The sequence below is a fragment of the Pempheris klunzingeri genome, chromosome 17 (assembly GCF_042242105.1).
Source record: "Pempheris klunzingeri isolate RE-2024b chromosome 17, fPemKlu1.hap1, whole genome shotgun sequence".
In the NCBI taxonomy this organism is placed as follows: domain Eukaryota; kingdom Metazoa; phylum Chordata; class Actinopteri; order Acropomatiformes; family Pempheridae; genus Pempheris; species Pempheris klunzingeri.
Genome location: NC_092028.1, coordinates 9509763 through 9534110, shown reverse-complemented (window position 1 = coordinate 9534110; position 24348 = coordinate 9509763). Strand labels below are relative to the sequence as shown.

The following is a 24348-nucleotide window of genomic DNA, read 5'->3' as shown; positions in this document are numbered from 1 at the left end:
CACAGTCTGTTTCACACATCCACTACCTACCCTAACCTTATCTAGACATTACCCCGAAGAGCTGTATGTGTGAACACAAATGTCCAAATCAGTTGGACATTTGAAAAGAATGAAAAGGATGAATGGTCTTTGTGTGGAGAAAAATGAAGGAGAATAAGAAAGCTGTATTCTTTTCTCCATTCTTTCATTGATATTGTCCAAATATATGTAGTATGGACATAAAAAAAAAACATAATTAAAAGCACCATTAAAACTCTAAAAATCATGATTAAAAAGCATTAAGGATAAATCTTTTATGTGCTTTAAACAAATGTTTACAGAAATAAACTGTAGTTTTTCGTGTCATGTCCTGCATTATGCATGCTCTACCCTAAAGTGCTACTCCTTGCATAGCCAAACGGAGTGTTTCCAGTTGGTGAGAGCAAGTTTGTTTCTCCAGACACTGTCCATACGAGTTCATATGAGAAAATGGGCGATGATGTGTGTGGAGGACAAAGATGGAGACAATGCAAGCACTCACCGATACACAATCTTGTGGTCATGAAGGAACTGCAGACCTAAGACCACACAAGCTGAGTAGAACCTGTCGGATTAAACAATGAACAGAAAGACAGAGAAAATTGAACATACACGCTACTACATATTGACGCTGCGTACGTTAATGGGTACCTGGACATAAACACGTATACTATGGAGCTTTTCAAGAACACACACATCCTGTCTCTTCCCTTTAACACACACACACACACACACTGGAACTCACACAGCACGTGGCTCAGAAAAGACGTCGGCATGTATGTGCATCATGAGGTCTCCTCCTGCCGTGTACTCCATGACAAAACACACATGTTCTGGCGTCTGGAAACATGCAAACAAGTTGACCAGGAAGGGATGGTGGGAGCCGTTGACGGTTTCAAAAATCCGCTTCTCACACATCAGACTGGAGACAGACGGGAAATAGGGGGGTGGGGGGGGGCGTGTATGAGACAGTAATTACTGTACGAAATGTAATTATGAGGTGAATGAATCTGTCGTGTAGCTCAGACTTTGCTTCAGGTCACTGAGTGCTGAAGTGCAGTAAAAAAAAAAAAAATGTTACCTTTCCACTTCATCCCTCGCAACAATGTCTCCCTTCTTCAGGGCTTTGATGGCGTACAGGCTGCCTGTGCTTTTGTACTCCGACAGCAGCACCTGTGGAGATTTGTATTTGAGTTACTATCTACTACTGAGTTAATCTTACAATTTTGACTTTCATACTCTGTGACCTGTTTTTAAAGATTTACTTTTTCAGCAGGAGCAAATGCACTTGGGGTTGAGTGCCACAGACAAATATATCATTTCATTTTTTAAGAAGGCTCCATATTTTCCTAAAACAACTGGTTACTGTGTATTTTAACACATTCGATGCAGCAGGACGTGTTTGTGGGCTTGACTCAAAATAAACTATGGTGTGTGTGTTCCTCGTCATGAAGGAACATGTTACTCAGGGCAGCGGTGTGGCTCCTTGATTTGTCTTCAACAGTTTTTGGAACACTGGTACAAAGGTATGAAATGATACAGAAGTCATTAATAAAATTAAAATCTGCAGGAAATTATTTTTCAACTTATAACTTATTTATTAGCATTTATTTGGAGTCATATTTCATATTTAGAATCCAATATTCACTCTTTTTTAAGCTGTTTTTCATTTCTAACCAACTCCTGAGGGCTTGTTCGCTGTTAAATCCTCCACTGTTTTCACCAGCTTGTCGCTAACATTGTCTGTTCGCTGTTTAGTGCTGAGCAAGTAGTGTACAGTGAGTTTATCACAGCTGTTTCAATGATAACAGCCGCTTCCTGTTGTTGCTGGACACAACTTTGATGAAAGAGGGGTTTAAAGACTGTAAAACCAAAACAATGAGCTTTAGATTAGCAGCATACATTTTGTTCATCTGATGAAAAATTAAGTTTGTGTACCTTCCCAAAGTGGCCCCTGCCAAGCACAGCCATCAGCTTGAAGTCCTGCAAGCAAAGAGGGTCTCTGCTGGGTCTGAGAGAGAGATTATAGGCAGATTATAGGCGTTGCATGCAACATAACATCTCATATTAAATCTGAATCACATGCTCAACAACACCGGAAAGACCACCACAGATACCAAACTTTCGTAGCATCCATGCTGTGTTTTGTTATGAAAAAAGCTAAAAGGCTGTTCAGTGTGTGACTCTTCAGTCTGTATTTCAGCATGCAGCACAGCCAAGTATTTCTCATTTGGGGCAACATATGCTGTAATCCACATTGATGATGAGTTGGCTTTACTACCAGGTGTTAAAAAAAGAGGTTACAACACAGGAACATATTGTGTGTAGGGGTGTGTTTGTAGTGTCATGCTGCGTTGGCCATACTGCAGAGAGATACGCTCAGGTGTGGTCTCCGTGTGTGTGTGTGTGTGTGTGTGTGTGTGTGTGTGTGTGTGAGAGATGGGTCTCTGTGTGTTCGTGCACCTGCGTAAAGAGTTCTGGGACAGCGATCTGGTTGGCGGCTCGTGAACAGGGACATCAGGCGTGGATGGGGGTTCAATGACTGGCGTCTGTTCCTGTGAAACACCACAGAGATGAAGAAAGGAGGGGAAAAGTAAGAACACCAACAAAATGGAGATATATGAAGTACATAAAAGGGAAAATGAAACGGAATAATAGAAAACCAGGGAGAACTTAGGACAAAATGATTGCTAACAACTGTAATGACCTTCAGTCACAGCAGACAAACTGTCGCGCTGAAGCTCATCATGCCCGCCTGCCAGAACCCCTGCTGGCCTCACTCCTCCCCTCTTCCTGTCCTCTCCACTCCTTCCTCACTACTAATTAGTTCTCTAAAAAACATCAGAGTAATTAATCCCATAATACTTCAACCCCATTGAACACACCATCTGCCACAGGCCCTCTCTGACTCTCTCTATGCTTGTCTAATTCTGTCTGTCTGCCACTCTTGTCTCAAAAACTCAGATATGCTTTATTGACTTGATTATAATTAAGCCGTGTATTGGCAAAGCATGCTGGACGTGGTCCACAATATACAACTATAAAATTCAGAATGTAAGAAGAAATCTTTAATAAAACAAAAGAATGTGTAAGTTAAGATACGCTTTAGGTTATTAGAATATTACTGATATATGTTATTAATTCAAAGTTATTCAAAGGTACTTTTGGGGCTCCTCAAGGCTCTGATTTAGATCCATTACTGTTTATTTTGTACATAAGTTATAAACTGAATGTAAGGTTTTCAGGACTAAAATAGAATTATGGCCTCTGACAATGGCTCAAAGTTTTTGCAATTTAATATCACTGTATTGACACGTATGCTTCTAGTGCACAGTGAAAACGTATAACTTTGTCACAATGGTCACCTGAAGCTAAATATCAGCAAAACCAAAGAGCTTGTGGTGCACTGCAATAGTAGCAGGAGGCTCTCTGTCCTGATTTTCATCCAGGGAGAAGAAGGGACACAGCAGACTCATATCCTTCAGTTTGTGCAACAGGCTTCTGCAGATAGCCAGTGCTACACCTGTAGCTAAGGCTTGGTTGTCAGCAGTCTCAACAAGACAGTGTGGAGGCAGAGGGAGGAGGATGGGGGACAAAAATCAAAGCCATCTTGGATAACCCTTCTCACTCTCAACAACGAGCTGTGGCAGATTGGCAGCTTGGTGCAGAGATAAGCATGAAGGACAAGATCAAAGCCATCTTGCATCAAATGCCTCCATGATAATCATGTAACATAGTAAACTTAGATGAGTGACTTTGAAATATGGAGATAGGAAGATAATTCTAAAAAATCTAAATCTAAATTATGTTAAAGAAAATATCTGTCAAAAAAACAAAATCTGTCATAAAACTATAAAATTACAGATATATTAAATCAAGCTTCATTATACACTGTGTTTACCAAGTCTTCCATATTACTACAGTGTGAGGAAGTGTTTGGGGGTAAAGGGACACACAAAACAAACACAAATTAATTCTAATTATTAAAGAAATGATATAATCATAAAAAAGTATGCACAGAATGGCATGTTGTGTAAACTTATAAACTGTCTGATGTTACTTTTGGCATCAAATAGGTAATGTTTTGTAAAACAAAGTTGGAGGCAATAAGCTGAAGCTTCACCTTACACCTGTCATAGAATAAAAAGCATCTTCGTGTTACCTCTCCATCCCTCTCTCTCTCTCCCACATTATCGCCTCCAGCAGATTGTATTCTTCACACTGAGAAATTGGTGCGGATATAGCCTTGATCAAATTAAAGTGCCCCTCTATCCAATTGTGTCTCATTAAAGCTGTCTCCCTGAGTTTTAAGCTCTCCGTTTCTCTAATTATTCATCCTCTTCTTTCTCCTGCCTGTCAGGCCCCTGCTACGCTTGTCTTCAATTTCACTGCAGCACACAGGGTAGTGGCCTATGACTAGAGCCCTGTTTCAAAGCCAAAGGCTGCAGGTAGGAAGTGAGCAAAATGGTAACATGATAGTGTAAAGATCCCCATCTTTCTCCCATCTGAAAATCCTCTGTTCGCTCCCCCTTCCTCTTTGGCCTCCATCCCTTTTTCCTTCTCACTCACCAAGGGAGCTGGTGCGTCCACTACATCTCTGTTGATCTCAGCTTTGGGAGGAGGGTCGCTCTCCAGATTCAGCTTCTCCACTGAGATTTCTCTGCAGAGCGCGCACACACACACACACACACACACAAAATAAAGACAACAGAGGCACAAATTAAAGCTCTTTGGTGAAACCTCAGCGCTGTGGCGGAAAGTGAAAAAATATGTCATACATGATTTGAAATATTTAAAGGTCCCATATTCTGCAAAACGCACTTCTTAATGTCTCTTCTGAAATGAATGTGTCCCCACTGTGTCTAGTCTCCAAAACTCATCCTCTCTCTGCTCCATCTTTCAGTAAATGTGTGTGAAAACGCTCCATTTAGATTTTATTCTGATCTGTTGATCATGTAACCACTTCCAGCCCTTCAGCATGCCGATTATCCCAACCCGCCGAAAACCTCCTGAAACCTCCAAATACAACTATTAAGTTTAAAGAGAGCAGAATATGGCACCTTTAAAATGTACCTCAGATCTAAAGAGCGCTCACTAGCTACATACCCTGTGCTGTGTGTGAGTGTGTTGCTTGTGAAACTGGGTGTGTAGGCAGGTGCGTTGCTTCCACTGGGGATGGCATTCCTCAGCAGGCGGACCCAAGTAGCAATGTCCACATTCATCTGACGAGCACGCAGGAAGGCTTTGCCTGGAAAACACAGATCGGAATACAACTGGATAAATGAAAGGTAAGACACTAAAATGGCTACTTATGTTACGTCTCCTTACTGTCTGTATTTAGGAAAAGGAGATAAAGCGTATCCATTAACGCTAACTTCTGCATCTGATGGAGTAAGGTCCCCTTTAGCTTTAATGGCATGACCTGCATTTCCTGTAAATGTTTATAATCCTCTTCCAGAAAATACCAGAAGCCACTAACACTTTTACAGCAGCATTTCTCCCTCCACACTTTTAGCTTATATCTCCTTTAAACAAGGCAGACATCATACATGCAGAATGGGTAAACCACTCTGCCAGAGGCAGACAGGCCACATTAATGTGTCTCTTGCTGACGTAGCCAGTAGATGCAGTGGCAGAGCATCCACCTCTATGTGGAACTGCAGTGATTCCCATTTTGTTTTGAAATTGAAACTCTTTAATGCAAATGATTTGATTTAAAATTCCACCATTTTTTTTGAAGACCTCTCACTCACTTTCAGTAGCTTTAAAGGGGCACTCCACTGATTTTACACATGTTCAGTTTGCTCATCACTGTTGGAAATAGCTGCATAATGTCTGTTGTGGCTCTCTGAGTTGGAGACAATAACCTTATTGATGTCACAGTGATGTCAGTTGCATTGTGCTAAATATATGATTGAGAATTTTTGGAGCTTAATTTACTTACTATAGACTAGAGGCCAGGATGTCTCAGCCTCTGCTGCTTCTATTTATCTGTCTCTTGTAAGGTCTATAAGATCTGTAAGATGTAATACTGAATCACTGGAGTGTTTTGTCAAATCCACCGACTCATCTGAATCAGGGCTGTGGGCTCGTCTTTCATTAAGTTGAGTTTTTTTTTTTTATTTATTAGTGACGGCGCAATCTAGGTTTCAGTTCAATGGCTGTGTGTGTACACTTGAAACATACCGTGCTCTTTAGAGAAGACTTTCTTCTGCCTCTGGAGTCTTCGGCCTCTCTCTATTACCGGGTTGAAGAAAGTCACCTTAAACAAAGACAATATGTTAAAGCAGCAAACTACGATAACAGCAAGTGAATGTCTGAAGTCAAAGCGGTACCTGTGTTCGTTAGTGTGTCTAATGCAAATGTGGGCTATACGGAGCTGTGTTGGTAAAACTCAATTTGACTGTCACATGCACTTGTCATGTTTATATGGTGATGAATGGAGCTCATGTTGTGTGTGTGTGTGTTTTTACTGTGTTTGTGTGTGTGTGTCCTGTACCTCAGCCAGCAGCAGCCCCTGTGGCTCCAGCTCCAGCTGGACTCTGTGTCTTTGGTTGTCCAGGAACTCTTCCAGTTTCAGGTACTTCAGAGCGCACAAGGAGCGGTAATCTCTCCAGTACACAGCGATCTCCATCTCCCTGGACTAATCACACAAAAACACCAGGGATGTAACATTTGACCACCGGTCTAACATCATGGTTTCAGACTTTAATAGTCTGTAAGTGTCTTCCAGGATTAGATGTACAGTTCCAGATGCAGCAACTTAAAATACCCTCTACGGTTAGAAATACTGTATATCAAGGGCTTATTATTGTCGGTTTTGACCTTGAACATTTTTGGAATTTGGAAGTTTGTTTTGAGTAACAAAAATAAGAGATAAGAAAGACTTTCAAGTGTTCCACCAACAGAGGAGACAGAAAAGGAGGAGAAACAAAGTGGCAGGAACAGAAGTGGTGCAAAAACAAGGGATATAACAAATATAGAAATAAATACAAGTATGAAAATATGAGAAAAAAATATAAAGTCAGTGGGTGAAAATCTAATTTTAGAAATACAATTTGCAACGAGCAGTGTGTAAATTATAATTTTCAAGAAACCAAACATTTTTTTCAGTTTTCTGCAATAGCCATTCAATGTATTTAGTAATTACCTCTCTAGACAGGACTTTTCATTGTTAGTGGCAGAGTCTGCCATTCTGGCACTGGATTCAAATTGCTGTCACATACTCAAGGGACTCACACAACATAACACCTTTTCTTTAGAGAGCGGTGCAATAATACCAGAGTGAATGTTTGATTCTTACTCTCTCCAGCTCTACAGTGAAGGTCTGGTCCCAGGCCTGCTCTCCAACTGTTCTCCAACCCGTCTGACCCACAACTGTGTTTTCCAGCTTCAGCACTGCGCTCACCTCCGCTGTAAAACATAAACACAGAGGCACTGCTTTTTTTTTTTTTTTTTTTACAGTAAAACGCTGACCACATTAATCAAGAGCTGTGGTCCTTCATTGATTTTAACTGTGGAATTAATCTGAACGCATGTGCTTCCTTTGCGGTTAAATGTTAAGTGAAATCTTTAAATGAGATAAAATAAGATAATATAACATAACGTTTCTGTGTTTGTTAGAAACTTAAACACTGTAGCACATTAGTCCGTAACATACAGTGCATATTATAAGCCGTGAACAACACAAGAAGTACATTTACAGGCTTAGGAATGAAACTCTTACAGGAGAGCTCCTCGTTCTTGCCGGGGATCTTAAGGCTCATGCTGCTGGTGCTGCGGCTGTAGAGGCCACTCAGTTTGAATGAGGAGCGTCCATCTCCCAGAGAGTGAGAGGGAAGAACCACCGGGGTCCCTCTGCTCCGCCCTGGGACGACCTCCAGCAGCCCCACACAGCCTAGAAGACGAACCTGAAGAGTACCTGGTGGGAGGGGGGGGGATAAGAATATTTAATAAAAACTACCTTGAGCAATAAAGATTAGTGCTTGAAAAGAACCACTTCTGCAGGTTAAAATTATTATGTAGCTTCTCCACCTTGAAAAGAAAACAATGAACTAGAAATCTCTGTCCCTGTCTACCTGTGAGTGGTGATGGTTTGCTCAGGGTGCTGTATTGGTTGTGGACATAAGGGGTGCTGTGGCGCGAGCTGAAAGCTGAGGAGGTGGCCAGCACGAGCTCCTCCTTGATGAGGCAGGCCTTGGGATGATCCTCAGGGAGCTCCACCAGCCTCTGCTCCAGGGAGCACCTGAGCAGGTCCAGACGCTGGGACGACTCACTCAGACCGCACTGAGCCTGCAAACACCATTACATTTGTTTAGTTTGCTGCAGCAATATTAGAAATAAAAGCTCACATTTAAAATGTGGTAATATGCAACACAAACTGAGAATATGAGATGGTATAATGTGTGGTATGTAAATGCACATGCAAAATAAGGGTGCTCTGATCAGGATTTTGGGACTGATCACCAATTATGTGATTATGTGTAATTTATTTGTTGTGTAGCATTATTTATTTATAAGAACTTTATATAAAAGTAAGAGATGAGAGAGTATCATGAAATGTTTAGCCTTTCATTTATTGCCAAGCAACATATTCCACTCTCTCTCTCTCTCAGATACACACTTTAACCATAGCAGCCCAGGCTGGGTTATTGGGAGACAAATATAATTTTCAAACAATAAATCATATATACTGAGGCAACAAAAATGAGTTCCAACTTTATGGATGATCTGCTGTGTAACATTTGTTAATGCGTGTGTTCTCTGATTCTCTGCATCACCAACTGAATAAAGCCTATAGGTTTCAGTGACTAACTGCACGGCTTCGTTTGGGGGCATTACCGACAGACGGCTCAATAAGTTTGCTTAGATTGTATTTCCTCAGCTCAGAATCTATAACACTGACACAGAAGAACATCAGAGAAAAGAGGGCAACACTTTTTACAGCCCATTTAAGCCGAAACTGAACATAACCTCCTCTGGACCAGGCTGAGATTGCACTGAAACCCCGGCTTTAGGCCCAAATGCCTCACTATCTCATTCTACATTCCAGCACTCTGCTCATCCATACCTACATCCCCTTTATCCTCTCTTCCCTACTTCCCTCATCCCTTCCTATTCAACCCCGTGCATATTTCTCCCATGTCATTCTAGGTGATACAGGGGGGCCTGAAAGCAGCTCAGGTGGAGAATACGCCTGAGACGGAACTTTTAGTACACCGAGTCTCCCTATCTGATCTCCAGTGCATCCTCTGGGACCAACCTACAATATGACATCCTTCATCTATTTCATTCATCTGTCCTCATCTTTCAAATGTCTCTGCCTGTGGCACTAAAGTGAGTGTGGCCTGTCAATCAAACCGGACCTGTCATGTCCGCATGTCTGTCAAGTGGGCTTGGCGCCCCGTTCATTCTCCCGGCCTCCTGATTGCTGTTTAGCCTACAGAAGAGATAGTAGATCGTACTGCAACCCCACAGATCTCACAGTGGTTTGTCTCAGTCTGTCTTTGCCATTTAAATGCCATATGCATATAAGAAATGATTGCCCTGAAGTTGATATCTAATCCGAATGGCCTTGATGGTTTTTTTAAATTCAACTGGACGGTTCTACTATAACATACAGGTCTGGCTTTTGCTATTATTTCTATGCTTATAAAAAAATATGCTTTTCAAACTTGGATAGCGCTAATGGGTTTTATTTTTTAATGGGTTTTTACTAAAAATCGGTAGAGAATCTGTGTTCAAAGATGCGATTCATTGTGATTGATTACAGCAAATTTTGCAATTAATTTGTTAATTCTTTTATTTGATTGACAGCCCTAATTGGTATAAATATGCTGTATATGAACGGATAAACTTAATACATAATTATATATATATATATATAATTATGTATTACGTTTGAGTTTATGTATCGATTGTCTCAATGTTTACAGGCATTCATCAGAGCATAACTGGCACTACAATGGAGCAGCAGGGTGAACTAATCACGGCAGCTCTCTCACCTCAGCCATAGCCTTCTTGTCTTGGACCTTTCCTGCACCCAGTAGTCGCAGCATGTTCTTGGCTCCCTCGGCCATGGCATGCTCCACACGATAGTGATGCCACAGCTCCTCCACACGCAGCTCCACCCCACAGAGGTCCGCCTTACCTGGGACACAGCGGCAACACCATATGAAAAACATGATGTACATCAACATGACCTGATGATATACAGTAAGTTGAAGGGAATTAACTTTTAAATCGGATTTGGAAATTCTGAGGTGTTTGGCAACAGATGTGGACATACGTCATGGTGCAATATTTGTATAAATTATCTTTTTACTGCAAGAATTTATTGGGTAGAATACATGGAGACTGGTCACTGATTTGGTCAGGGATTCATCCTGACGTTTGTCTGTGTGTGTGTGTGTGTGGGGGGGGTTACCTCTTTATTATAATCTTTTCACATCTTGTTTGGGGGTATTTTTAATTGGCTCAAATATTTACTCTTAAACCTACTAAAATATATATTTTCTTGCCACTTGGGAGCAACAAAAACAAGCTATTATGGAGAAACATTAGCTTTCAGGAGTGTTTCTGACACCCAACACTTTAAACTCTGTTTTGGTCGCTAACTAAAAATATTTGGCTACCAAATAGATGTTGGTAGAATACAGTTGGTTTTTAAGAGGGTTTTTTCTTCAAAACAGCTGCCGGTTGTGGCAGAAAACAAAATTGTTGAGACCAGAGAGAACGAACCTAAACAGTAAAGTAGTGGGCTGGAAAATCAAAACAATAAGCTGACAAACTCAATACAGCTCCATGGAGCTCAGAAGAACTGCAGAGTCTTGTGATTATCATCTGTGGGTTCATCACTACGCACGATCCATTGTTAACATAAAAATATTGATTATAGCGGCGGCTGAAGAGACAGCATATGGGGGAAAATTGAGGAGAATTGAGAGAAAACACACTCTCATTGTGCAGCCTGATGGCCTTTCCAAGATCACGGCTGCTCTTTCTGTTACTCTGAGCTTTGTTTTTCCTTCCCTGCTTATTCTCTCTTTCATCTCTGGCTCCTTCCTTCCTTCCACTTCACTCTGTCGTCATCTCTGACTCAGTCCTTTCAGTCTGACTCCCTTCCTGGCTCCCCGCATCTGTCCTGCCTCCTCTCTAACCTCTGCTAAATGAGGCATGGCTTTTAGTTGTTGGGCAACATCAAGGGGATGCAGGAACATCAATAAGGTTCTAACCTGGGCGAGTGAGAGGGCTGTAATGGACAATATGTGTGTGTGTTTGCCTGGGAGACTGTACACTGTGAAGTTCTGAAGCAAGAATTGATCCATTACCACGCATATCATAAAATATGCAGTGTTTGTAAGCTGAAAGAGTGACAGGTGGGATGAAAGAGGACTTGAAAGCTGGTAGTGAGGATAAAAACAAAAGCATGATAGGTACATTGGTTGTCCTCAGACTGCTCCGTGGCCTGCATGGCCTTTCGGATCTGCATGCGGATGATGTCAATCTTTGTCTTGCTGTCCTGCAGCATCTGCTGAGCCGTCTGGAGAAGTTTCTTGTCCTGTGGAGAGAGGGGAGTACAAGGAGCGCAGACTAAATGTCACAGAATCTGCAGGGGATAATAAAGTAAATGGAGTGAATAAGAGTTATGGCTGACGCCTGACCTTGGTACCTCCATTGGCATAGATTGGAATCATGTTCTCTGCTCCCTGTTTGACCTTCAGCTCAATGTTCAGCTGCCGCTCCAAAGCTGCGATGCGGTGCTGGTTGGCCGACGTCCGGTTGACAGACCCCGGAGACTTAGGGGCATCTGGGCAAGGGGAGCGGTTGGATGGTAAGAGTTTGGGTTACTGTTGGTGCATTTGTTAAAAACACAATTGTTGTCCTCTGGTAGCACTTAAAGTTTAAGTGTGCAAAATAATTCAACAGGTTTTTAAAGTGATTTCCTGCCTCTGAGGAAACCACTTGTTTCAGTTTATGCCGTGTGATATGAAAACCATTTGAGCAATGAACATTTCAACTCTTTTTGTTGTGTCAGATTCTCAAGTGGTAAGTAGGTACAGTTAACAAGCGACAAATTAAATATGAAAATGGGAAACAGAGAGGATAATGTGAGACATGATATTTTTAGCTTCACTAGTGGTGTGGCTCTGCAGATAGCAATGTCAGTCCATTGGTCCATCTCAACAATATTAACTACAATAAACTTTTGCAGACATTCATGCTCCCCAGAGGATGAATCCATCTGATCCCAAGACTTTTTCTCTAGCGGCAGTTTTTTTGCGCCATGTCTCCAAAACTACTGGATGGATTGCCATAAAATTTGATACAAACGTTCATGTACCACAAAGGAAGAACTGTAACGACAGATCAAAATTTCACTTTGACCAACGCTTTGGTTTTTTCACCAAATGCCCGCAAAACTAATGACATTCCCATCAGCCTCAGCTGTTCTTGTTAGCATGCTAACATGCTAAACTAAGGTGGTGAACATGGTAAACATTATACCTGCTAAAGATCAGCATGTTAGCATTGTCATTGTGAGAGACTTCTTCTACAGGAAATCAAATAAACCTCATATCATCACTTATGTGAAAAGTGATGTGTAGTAATAAGTTAATAAGTTAGAATGGCCTTTTGGACTTACCTAAGAATAGATTATTTCACATACTGGAAGTAAGTTATCACAATGGTGCTATAATGAACCGTTTCAAAAAGGACATTTAGCAAATCCAACAGTGGAACATAAGCGTTTAAACCACTTCTCCATGGTGGGTATGGTACCTTTGTTGTCGTCAGGGCCTTTGACAACAATGTGTGCGTCCAGCTCCTGCAGCTGAGCATGGAGGGACTCCAGCTTGCGCTTGGAGCTGCGGAGCTGCGAGTCCACCTGCTGGGCATTCCTCTTGTCAGTGGTGGCCCTGCGCAGATTCTCCGCACCCTCCTTGATCTTCAGCTCCTTGCGGATCTCTCTGCGGATCCGCTCGCGGTGTTCATCCAGGCGCTGCTGCACGCTGGAGTCCGAGAAGTCCGAGTTTTGGTCCAGACCCAGCTGCTGGAGCACCGACAGTCCGCCTGGATCACTCTGAAGTAGGAAACGGTGTTGTGATGTGTTCAGAAAATGGTACAAATATGAAAAAAGAAAGCCTACTGCGTCATGGGGCATTATTCAATTTGAGCTGAAAGAGAAACCAATTCAAAAGGTGACTCTCCAGCTGAGAACAGCTGAGCCGAGGTTGCGACAGACAAAGCTGCTAACAGTTGCTCTGCGCAGATCTGATGAAGTGAAGCACTGTGGGATGAAAGCAACTCACAGTGAATCCTCAACATATAAAACCTGCCAAGCTGAGACCGTGAGGCAGAATCAAAACAGAAGCAGCACTGGAAGAGCCGAGTGTCCAGCTCTTCTGGTGATCGACACTAACCAGATTACAGCAGATTAGAACAGCATTAATAGAATCAATCAGAATCTTGTCTGCTGTGAATGGGTCACAAGTAAACATACACACATATAGTGCATGTAAAAATATTTTTTAAATGAATGTGTAAAGACAGTTATATAAAATTGTGCATGCAGCATTTTGAACCACAAAACATGATTTCTATCACAATATGATCACGTGTAGTTTAAAGTAAACAACAGCTCAGAACTTAACAAGTGAGGAGAAAACCAGAGATCACACAAATATGCTACTGATTATGGAACTATAATGATTATTCAGTATTTGTTTTGACTTGTGTGCCTAAAATAAGAAAATTTTAAATTTTTGGTTTTGACTGACAAAATCGGTAGTTTTTTTTTTTATATCAGTGCGATCGATGTCTGTGTGGGTGAGCGGAAAAATAGTTCATAATATCACTTCAGTTCCAACAGTTAACTAGCTGCAGAGCCAACGCCGTTAGTCGGTGTTTTTACTGCCCCGCCTGTGATTTCAGCACTCTTTAACCTATTTTGCGATTCCACACTTTAGTCCATGTTGTGATTTGAACTAACCAACACAGGGATACGGTTGGGGCACTACCAGCTGGTGTGATTTTTGACCATCTGGTCATTTGCAGTCACCACAACTAGACCCTTAAGACAGAGACAGCTCATGCAAGCTAGACCTTCTCCTTTGTAGAGTGTGGGATAACCGCACCAGTGAGTGTGTGACAGCTGCCTATGACTTCTACAGGTGCTGATATAACGTGAATAAAAAGCAACATGAAGAAGGAATCTGTTCCAGCTTCAGCACACTTGGTTAACAGCACGATGGGTCGTCCCAGATGTTGAGAATGCTGCAAAGGAACAGACGTCTTAAAAAACCAATACATAACCAATGCCGTGTGGGCTTGTTGAAAAAGTGGTGAAAAAAAAAAACACCTTGCATCAGCATTCATAGCTTTTACAGTCTTGTGACATGCTGCAGTCGGTAGCACACCACAGAGGTTGGCAGCAATACTTGCCCTCTGTGAGCTGTTACCATGACAAACACCCACTTAGAGGCCTAAAGTTTCCACAAGTATAACATACGATACAAATATATATCATTGCAGTGTCAGTTTTCATATTTTACAAATACAAATTAGACTTTAAAATCCAATTTTCATCCATATTAAACACGACTATTAAATGAAAACACATAAAAAAAAATCCCCAAATTCAGACCTTGTGATGATATAAAAATATTTTTCAACGTCGGGACGGAGCTCAGCAGAACTCACACACACATACACGGGCGGTGAGGACTGTCCCCTTCCCTCTGCCAGAGTGTGACGATGAGGTATTCGGGGCCTTTCACTGCACCATGCGTCCAGCCGTCCAGCTTAGCAGATCTGATTACAACTTCTTAGGTCTGCGTGTGCATTCAGCCACATGCAGGCTGAGGCTACAGCTCTGCTCTCATTAAAGCCATAATCCATGTGCAATACAATGCAGCACAACAGTCAGACACGGCCCGAGCAGCCAACCAAACTGCATGGCACTGGCCAAGCACTTGTAGGGATTTTAACTGCTGCTTTAATGCAATCTTATGTCATTGCACAACCCTGAAAGTAACTGAGAATGTCTCACAAATCGGTTGTGGGACAAAGGAAAGATTAACATTGCAAAACTGTTTTCATTTTGGTCATGCACATATGTACATCTACTGTGTATATTCTATTTAATATGGCAGGCCTGAGAGACTCTCAGGGCCACAGCAATTCAAGGCACAAGAGAAAGCAGAGGCACTAACACACCATGAACAGCAGGAAGGGAGAGTTTGTGCTGTGACGCACTCTTGTTCAACACAATACAATGTAATCCCTGGTGTTTTACAACAAAGAACCTCTGGAGCGAGGTGTAAGACTGCTCACACAGCGGGGCGAAATCACAGCAGCAGAGAGGAATGAAAACTCACAAGTGATTTGCTGTCAGACATAAGATGTTTTTGCAGGAAATGAACAAGGAAGCTGACAGAAAAGAGAGCAGCCATAGTAATGGAAGGAAAGAAAAACGGCGGCCATGTTGAGGCCCGCTCTGGCCACAGTTGCCTACCGAAGAGTCTGTGTCACTCTGTACTGGGGAGTCAACCGGTTGATCCCCTATCAGGTCCTCCAGTACGTCCTCACTGGCCATGTTTGGCCTCCCTCTGGCTTCGCTCCTGGCCCCCTCCCTCCAGACCCCTGCCACACACACACACACACACTCAGCGCTGACGGCAGCGCCAATCAGGCAACACCATGTGCTATTCCTGCCTCCTCAAAATCCAGGATGTCCTTCCCGCCAGGAATCAAAAGCCAGTCTAAAATCGGAGCGAGAGAACGACAGAGAGGAAGAGAGAACAGCGCAGACCGAGCCCCACCTCACTGCTTCCTGTTCTGCTCTTTGCCAGATAGAGACTGAGGCGTCATGCACTTTGTACACACACACACACACACACACACATTTGGGTGGTTTTGTAAGTGAGAGAGCTCACAGCCACTCAGCTTCCTGCTACTGGGTCGCCAAAGCTGAAAGACAGGCTGTTGTGACACATTGTGGTCATGTTAAATGGACTATCAGAACCAGTGTATCTTTCTGTGTGCGCGTGTGTGAGTACATGAAGGTACAATACCGTCCATGTCTGCAAACATGTACACTACTATTTCTATCATTTACATTCAGGAAAATTAAGAAAATGTCAAAGGACATAACATTCCTACTATGAAGCACTGGATAAACCCTAACCCTAACCCTATAAACAAAAGGGGCTTTCATCATATGTCGTTTTGATATGACATCACATATGGAGATGAACTGCACACATAGAGGAAGAGATGGACAATCGCCTGCTGTATGAAAGTCAACTGAAAGCTGAGCTGACGTTTTGGAAGCTCGCACGCCATATAAATTCACAGGAAAAGCGGGACGACATGCTGAGTCGCCACGTCCGAGGCGTGAACGAGCAGAGATCACACACCGGCTACTGATCGCAGACGCCCGGCCTGTTTCTGACAGCTACGTGATGGTCCCATCGCCGTCTGACTGCTGTCCACCTCCCCGTCAGCAAGAGATAGGGTCACTGGTTTTTCTGACTCAGATGCTCAGCAGTGCAAGGTCGCTGACCCTCTGAGCTCTCACTGTGCGGCAGATGGCCCTCTGGCTCCCCATCTCTACATATTGTACCACACGCTTACACAAAAGGCATTCACAGAGGAAAAAAGATGCACACGCACCCATCCATCCACCCCGTGATATTCAAAGAGGCACCAAACCACATCTAGTTCTTGTTATTCTCCCTCACTGCAATAGGGAAATAGGAAGTGAAATAACATGAAGTTAAGCCAGAATGTGCAAAACAGGGAGTTGCTCTTGCTTTGCATCATTTTGATAAAATACATACATACGTACGTCCCAGATCTATATCTATAAATATTTCCTTACCGAGCAGCTGTTGCTCTCGGTGCTTCCTCTGTGAAGTGGACTGGTGGCTGCACAGATAGCCGCCCCCATACATCCATACTGTCTCACCTTCACAAATATGGTTGAGCTGTCATTACTAACTCCACCGTTACTAACGAAAACTTAAGACTTCAGTCGGATACACGAGCCGCTGTGATGCCTGCACTGCCAAACTGTCTCGCTCATTGTGTCTGTGAAATAGATGCAGTTACCTAAACTGTACTGACCACAATATCAGGAACTAAGATCAGTTTATATTTACACCCCTTAAAGTTACAGCCTCACCCTGTTCACCTGGAACATGTACTGTGTAATTAACTGTGAATATTAACTGTAATTAATATTCTCTTTTCTCCTGTTATTTACCCTCAAGTAGCTTCCGCACTGTCTGACAGTATCGACATCCTGTATCACCTTGTTCCAATAATGTGGTATTTGAGTTTATTCTTTTTTTGATTGGGATTATTTCAGGAAGGATTCATATTTTGGGCAGGGTTGGCTAAAGCAGTATGGTTTAAAACCCTCAGCGGCACCCTCTCCATTTCTTTCAACTTTTTCTATTCTTTGCGCTCACTGTCTGACTGTTGTTTACCTGGAAATATTGCGAGCCGTAACGTTAGATGCTTTACTATGATAATTGGCAGCCACATAATAATACAATAAGTAATAATGATAATTAATAATCTGTATTAATTATGTAATTATCTGCTGCTGAACTTGCTAGCAAACAGGTAAACGTTTACTCATTGAGCAGACACAGAGCCACATTTTTGGACTTTCTGGTCACCTGGTCAATGTAAGTTCAATATTAACTCTCTGAGGTGAGTCCTGTGCTCTTTAGCTGCTAAATGGTCCACTGTGTTCAGCTGCTAATTGTGTCTTCAGTGCTAGGAAGGCAGTGTACATGCGTGTGGTTAAAATAGCTGTCGCTACGGTAAAAAATAACCCTAATGACAGCAGTGACAGTGAACCAGATTGCAGAATCTGGCTGTAAAATATTGATCACAGTCATTTAAATGCCTACCATGAAAAAGGAAATGAACTGTAAAATGTGAAATCTTGGTCCGTCCCTAAAGCAGACCAGGTTGCAGAAACATGCACTTTGCAAACCATTAGTTTATATTTTACAAAGACCAGAGACACGTGTGATTTAGAACAGAAACTGTTAGTCAACTAAAATGCAAAATACTAACTAAATTAAACTAAATTACATTAAATTAAAGCAAAGCAATCATAGCACATATCTCTGGGTTTAAGACCGTTTGTAAGACAAAAGCAGAGAAGTCACCTCTGACTTTAGGAAACTGTGACAGGCACTTTTCACTCTTTCCTGACATTTTATAGGCCAAACTCTTAATCAAGAAAATAATCGACAGATTAATGGACAATGGAAATAATTGTTGCTGCAGCCCTAAATTGATTGCAAAGGACATGAATGATCTGTATTATTGGCACATTCAGTCATGCTAAAAACAATGAAAAGTCATCTGGCAGTCTTGTGTCAAACCAGTTTTCTGACCGTCATGTTGTCTAGATTTTTATGCTTGGAGACTTTCCTCTTTTTCCACCTTTAACCTCCATCATGTTGCTCTCCCTTTCCTATTTTCTCATCTTTATCCATCACGCATTGTCACACATTTTGCTTAGCAGACTTCTGCTGGTGCTGCCGGTGGGTGACAGAGAGCCATCTCTTTGATTAAGTTTTAATGGCCTGTCAGCTCATCTTGGCTCGTGTGCGTCTATAAATAGAGACCGAGTCTATTTTGTTGGGGTAGAGGCAGTGGGGGAATTCTGCAGTTGCCAGCCTTTACTCTGTCATTTTATTACTCATTCATTCACTCACTCACCATCACCTGCAGTTCACACGCAATAATAACAATGATGGGGCTTGGGAGTGGACTTTCAGCTAAATTGTCATTATGGTGTGCTGCCAAAAATAATAATAATTTAATAAATGTTCCTCTAAGCCAGCTATTGCATGGAGAGATGTTTATGTAGGGGAAATGAGGGATTGGGATTTCCAGGAAGGTACTGGTGATGAAAATATGTTTATTATTAGGAAGATGTGGATTAAAGAGCTTAACACAAGGTCATGATGTGAATTTTAGTGTAGGTGGGCCTTTTTTTAAATGTGTGGCCTTGAAGATACTGCAAGTGTTAAAGGTTGCTGGAAGCTGTGGGGACAAAGGCAGAGAAAAGGTAAACGTGACTTTTGGGCTCCAACCTGATTGCTTAATAGAGGGAGAAAAGAAAACCGAAAAGGTACAGTTAAGGGGTCAGTTAAGTTTTCTCTTAATAGTGTCATTCATCACTTTAATGGTGTGTGTGTGTGTGTGTGTGTGTGTGTGTGGCACACTGAAACACTGCATGTGAAAGAGAGTGAGACAGACAGAGAGTTTGGGAGAAGTGCAACTTTAAATTCTCCTCACATCCTGGTGTCTGCACACAGCCTCATTCAGCAGGCAGTGGATGTGATTTGGGTTAAGAGGCGGTGGGTGGGAGGGTGGGGCGGTGGGGGTTGTTTGGAGGGTGAGGTGGAGAGGGGAGGTGGGGGCTGAACAACGAAGTCGAATTAATCTGTCAAAAGACACGCGGACGCACGTCTTCATGCCACTGCACAGCTAAAAAAAAAAAGAAGGCGATGGATATCAAATGAATAATATAAATGATGCACTCTGACGGAGGAAAAGCTCGAGTACAAAGACACATTAACACTCATAAAGTACAGCAACCACACACACACACACTGGACTAATGTACTGTAACTGGTTGGTAATGAATAAAACAGCACAGTAAGGCAAAGTCAGCTGCTGGACGATGAGAGTACCAACAGGAGGAAATATTGCTTCTCTTTATGTCAACACAGCATGTCAGAGGGAAGTCTGCGTACAACAGACTGCAGAGTTAACCTCAGGACACTGTTACACTCAGTGAGTAGACCAAGCTGACTCGTAAGTGGGCCAGTTTGGCTGTAGTGAAGCAGAGTTAAGTATTATGTTCGTCACAACACTCCTTAGAAACACTGACTGACAAAAAGAGATATTAGAACAAATACCACAATAATTCTATTTAATGGAGATTATAACTGTAGAACAGAGTCTGCTGTGATGCCTAGCAATCTTCCAGGAATTGAAGGTCTAATGAAATCAAGTTGCAAATCAAGTATTTGGGCATTGCAGGCAATCCAGCTGCCTGGCAAGGTAATGCATCTGGGCAGACATGGAGGAGGAGAGTGAAACTGTGAACAGGTGGAGGAGGCATCCCAGACCAGCTAGGCTTCTTACTGGTTTTAAACAGCCCAGTCCTGGCTTCTCTCCACAGGCTCCCTGTTCGATTTAGAATTGATTTTGATTTTGATCCTCAGGCGGGGGGGCCCTGCTGGAGGAGAATAAGGCTCGCAGAGTCAGTGACCTCTTTTAAAGCACTTCTTAAAACCCATTTTGTACGGACTCGCTTTTACATGATGTTGTCTTTTTCATGTCCTTTTATAGCTTTTTACTCAGTGCCTAACCTCATATTTAATTATCTATTCATTTATCATTATCTTTATTATTGCTCTTATTTTTATTTGTATATTTATATTTGCTCTAAAGTCTTCAATCTCCTCTCCAGCCTTCTCTCTCCTGCTTTTGTCTTTTTTTTTCTTCTTCTTCTTCTTGTTCTAAATTCATTGTAATCCTTGCTTTTAAGTTATTACCATTATGATCATTATCCCAGGGACTGAGGCCAAGCTGGTATTTATGTACATCTGTTAACCATAAAACCTTAAATCATTGTTCTCATTTGGCACCTTGAAGGCAGGGTCTGTTTGTCTAGTGCGAATACCTAGATTTTGAATGTATCCAACCAAAAATATCCTTCCAAAGTCACTCCCCCAAAAGGACATGGATGTGCACGACCAGACTACTGCTGGAGGACGAGTCCACGATGGTGGCGAGAGTACCAGCATCCGCCGCCACGGGTCCACGGTGAGGTCTGTCCTTGGTTCAGACGCTGACTGACAACCTTTTCAGTTTGACAAATAAACATACACAAACATACAACGCAAGCAAAATAGCTGTCATATACGAAACGTTACCTTTCGCTCATAGTGCCTGATGTGAGATGTTTTTGTTTGTATGGAAGTTCCAAATGCGATTAAGTGTGGTATGGTTATGAAATTATGTATGTTATTGCCCACCCCTGGTGGGAGGTGTAGGATACAGGGATTAAGATTGTGGAATTGCCTGCAGCATTGATTTAGAAGATCACTACAGTTCCTCTTTAAGACCACAAGAACACAAATTAGACAGAATCATTAAATTACCAAAGCCACCTTCACGGCTGATATCTTGGTTGCATATTACGATTTCAACTCTGGCCCTCTATGAATGAGTTAACGGGTTACAGAGTGTACCTTGGACTGAGTGTGTGTTGCCTGTTAATCCCTAAAATCCCTCATATTCCAGGGGTAATTCTGTTGCCAAATCTCCTTTTGCTGTTTTACAGTGCAGCATGGCTGTATGTATATCTGCTGCACCACCAAAGCTTGATGAAGACATCACGTGCATGAGGGGAGAGGATTCTCCCAGTCTGGCTAAACAGGAGAAACACTGTGCAGAAGGATAGGTGAGAAAGTCTGTGTGTGTCAGTGCACATCTGTCTGTGTGCGAGTGTGTGTACTGCAGCAGTGTCCACCCCACAGCTGGGGAGGCGCAGATCTGCATGAATGGCATCTTTGTGGAAGGGTCGATCTTCTCAAGAGACTTCAGCAAACGCTTATGTGTTTGTGTCCCCTGCTTTGTCCATTGTAAACGTAGCAACAAACACCGGCTCTGTTCAGGCCTCTGAGGAATAAGGCAGCATTAACCCCTAGCAAGAAAAGCTCTATAGTCCACATACTTAATCTGCTTCTGTCATACATGTAACAGCAGCTTTAGAAAAGACAGACAGGTGAAGGAGACGGAAACAATTCAAAAGACAATGTTGCAGACTGAGCAAAACACCAAAAGCAGGCACTGGAGCTCGTGTATTCACTCTGAAAAAAGAAAAAGAACCAGCAGTCAGGAGCAGGCACTGACCGGCTCAGAGGTAAAAAGGTCATTGGACTTAAATCTAACAGACATAGCCCACTTTTCTCCGAATGCTCCAGTGAGCACCACCTGCATATAAAAAAGCCTGAAAACAAAGTTGTTGACCTACAACAGTCAACATGGATAAGAGTGTTGCTCAGCAGAGACCTAATGAGGCATTTCATGGCTTTACAGTCACAGCTACCTTAACCAGGAGATGGGTGTTGGAGAGGGAGATTTATAAATAGATTTGATTTAAAGTGCAAGATAAAGGTGAACCGTGAAAATAAGGAAGGTCACAATGGATAATAAAAAAATATCACACGATATTTGGGTAATAATGTAGCCATTTGAGTATTCGTGACTGAAAACTGAACGTAATCAGAACGTAACACTCATTGTCTGAACTGTATAAAGACAGAGCTGAAGGGAGAGGACTGTGATACTAAAAAGTCGTTAAATGTTTTCATATTTGGTTGTTACCGGCTTAAGCCTGGGGGCTTGCACAGCGCTGTGTGACGGGGGCCGTGTCTGTTGAGTGCTGGATAGAGCTGCAGAGGCTGACACTCAGTCTGGTGTGGGGATTTTCTGCAGCTGTCCAGCCGTCTCGGGGCACATATTAACAGAGATGTTAGAGGCAGCATCTGGCCGAGAGCCATATCCCTGCTTGACTTTCTTACTTTTTTACTCTATAGACACACACAAACACGCACATGATGCTAGCAGAACAACAGGTATGGGGGGGGGGGGGGTCATTTTCCTACACAGTAGTCAGAGGAAAAGTGCAGCACCACAATGCACTAAACAGAGATTTGCCAGTGTTGTGTTCAATCATGATGTAACATAATTTAGCATCCTGCAGCCCTGAAATCTCACAGGAATCCGACAGTCCAAAACATGAATGAGATACAACTGCTACTGCTTTGATCCATTAACATATCCCCCACTCCTTGGGACAAATCCAAACTCAGATGTTGCATAAATCATGCACGGATGTCCATGGGAGATTTTACCAGACAACCAAACACATGCTTTAAATCTGTGGTTATTAAACCCCCCCCCCCCCCCCCATGCGCCTATCTATGTCTTACTCCTGAATCTGGCACATAACAGGCCAACTGACATGCTTTATGGCAGATGCTATATCCTACTTGCAATATGCTCTCAAGTCACCTACAGCGGTCAGGATGGGACACAGGGAGCGGAAAGAGCCCCGCTATGTAATGGAGTGGTTGAGCAGGCATGATGATAATGGACATGGAAAGCAGATTAAAAATGATTATGGCAGAAGGGCTGAGGGGGATAAGAGGTCCATTCTATAATGCAGATGATTATCCCTCTTTACTGATGCCGTTGATTACGATAGCATGGCACTCATAAACACTGGGCGAGAGGAGGAGAAACACACAAGCAGCACACATGTTTACAGATCTGTGGTATCTGAATTAAAGTAAAATAGCTAATGAAAACAAGAGGCCGCGGTAGTAAAGGCAAAGCGCTTTATGTTCACAAACAGACCTGGTTCATCTGCACATTCCCTGGAGTTTTTATTTTGTTCAGCTTATCATTTATTTTCTGTATATATCGTACTGTCAACAAATCCAGTTTAAAACCAAACCAACAACCTTATGGCTTGATTCCATAGCGTACAGTTGCGTTGCGCTCTAGCTGCAATGTGGCCAGCAGGACTGAACGCATCCTCTTTATAGCTGATGCACGCGATTCCACCAGAAGTAGCGCGGTGTGTTTCAGAAGCATCCCAGAAACAGCTCTCCGCTCTGCTCTAGTCTATTTTTGACTGTAGCCACTGCATGGGCACGTAAAGCTGCACAGAGCAGATGGGCACCATAGGAAGTCAGACGCCGGAACAGCGTTGAGAATCCTGTCAATTTTCAAAAAAAAAAAGCACCCAAATGCAGACTCCTGATCATGACTACATCAATATTACTTCATAACCGGTGGCACCAGGACAGATGTGGAGGAGTTTTGACAAGTAATTCATCTTGGAAGCGGAAACCACTTTGTCTGAAGGCTACAGCACAATAAAACCAATACAACACAATTAAAACAGCCAGAAAAAGCAACCATTTCACTACGTAGCCTGTTGAATCACTATTGCAAACTATCAACCCACTTCTGAAACACTCCCGGTGGGGTGTGAAGCTGTGATGGATGGAACATAACCGGACCACAGCCTGAACACAACGCAGCTGTGCCAGGTGGAATTTTAGCGATAGGTGTCTCAGCATTCAGTCTGAATCCTTTGTGTCTTTCCAACCCTTTCTGTGGCTCTTAGCCTTACGCTTGAAGACAGAAATCACTTCACCCAGGTCCCAAATATATAGTCTAATCATTTCCTTAAACAGTTGGGCACTA

The 24348-nt window shown here is 42.6% G+C and overlaps 1 protein-coding gene across 3 annotated transcripts in view; it reads right to left on the bottom strand.

Moving 5' to 3' along the window:
• The window catches only part of pkn1b (protein kinase N1b), a 33508-nt gene that overhangs the window by 2260 nt on the left and 6900 nt on the right, over nucleotides 1–24348 (bottom strand). Inside the window, exons 1-17 of one of the 3 annotated variants that reach the window (XM_070847547.1) lie at nucleotides 16904–16974; nucleotides 12802–13102; nucleotides 11682–11827; nucleotides 11458–11578; nucleotides 10023–10168; nucleotides 8097–8310; nucleotides 7745–7939; nucleotides 7322–7431; nucleotides 6518–6661; nucleotides 6205–6280; nucleotides 5125–5266; nucleotides 4588–4678; nucleotides 2482–2573; nucleotides 1957–2029; nucleotides 1100–1191; nucleotides 764–940; nucleotides 521–583 (exon numbers count right to left, since the gene is read on the bottom strand). In XM_070847547.1, coding sequence (XP_070703648.1) covers nucleotides 521–583; nucleotides 764–940; nucleotides 1100–1191; nucleotides 1957–2029; nucleotides 2482–2573; nucleotides 4588–4678; nucleotides 5125–5266; nucleotides 6205–6280; nucleotides 6518–6661; nucleotides 7322–7431; nucleotides 7745–7939; nucleotides 8097–8310; nucleotides 10023–10168; nucleotides 11458–11578; nucleotides 11682–11827; nucleotides 12802–13102; nucleotides 16904–16972 — 2252 coding nt within the window. In that variant the 5' untranslated portion in view covers nucleotides 16973–16974. Of the gene's footprint in view, nucleotides 1–520; nucleotides 584–763; nucleotides 941–1099; nucleotides 1192–1956; nucleotides 2030–2481; nucleotides 2574–4587; nucleotides 4679–5124; nucleotides 5267–6204; nucleotides 6281–6517; nucleotides 6662–7321; nucleotides 7432–7744; nucleotides 7940–8096; nucleotides 8311–10022; nucleotides 10169–11457; nucleotides 11579–11681; nucleotides 11828–12801; nucleotides 13103–15535; nucleotides 15857–16903; nucleotides 16975–24348 lie in introns of those variants that run through there. The other 2 variants (XM_070847546.1, XM_070847549.1) reach the window with 2 other exon arrangements.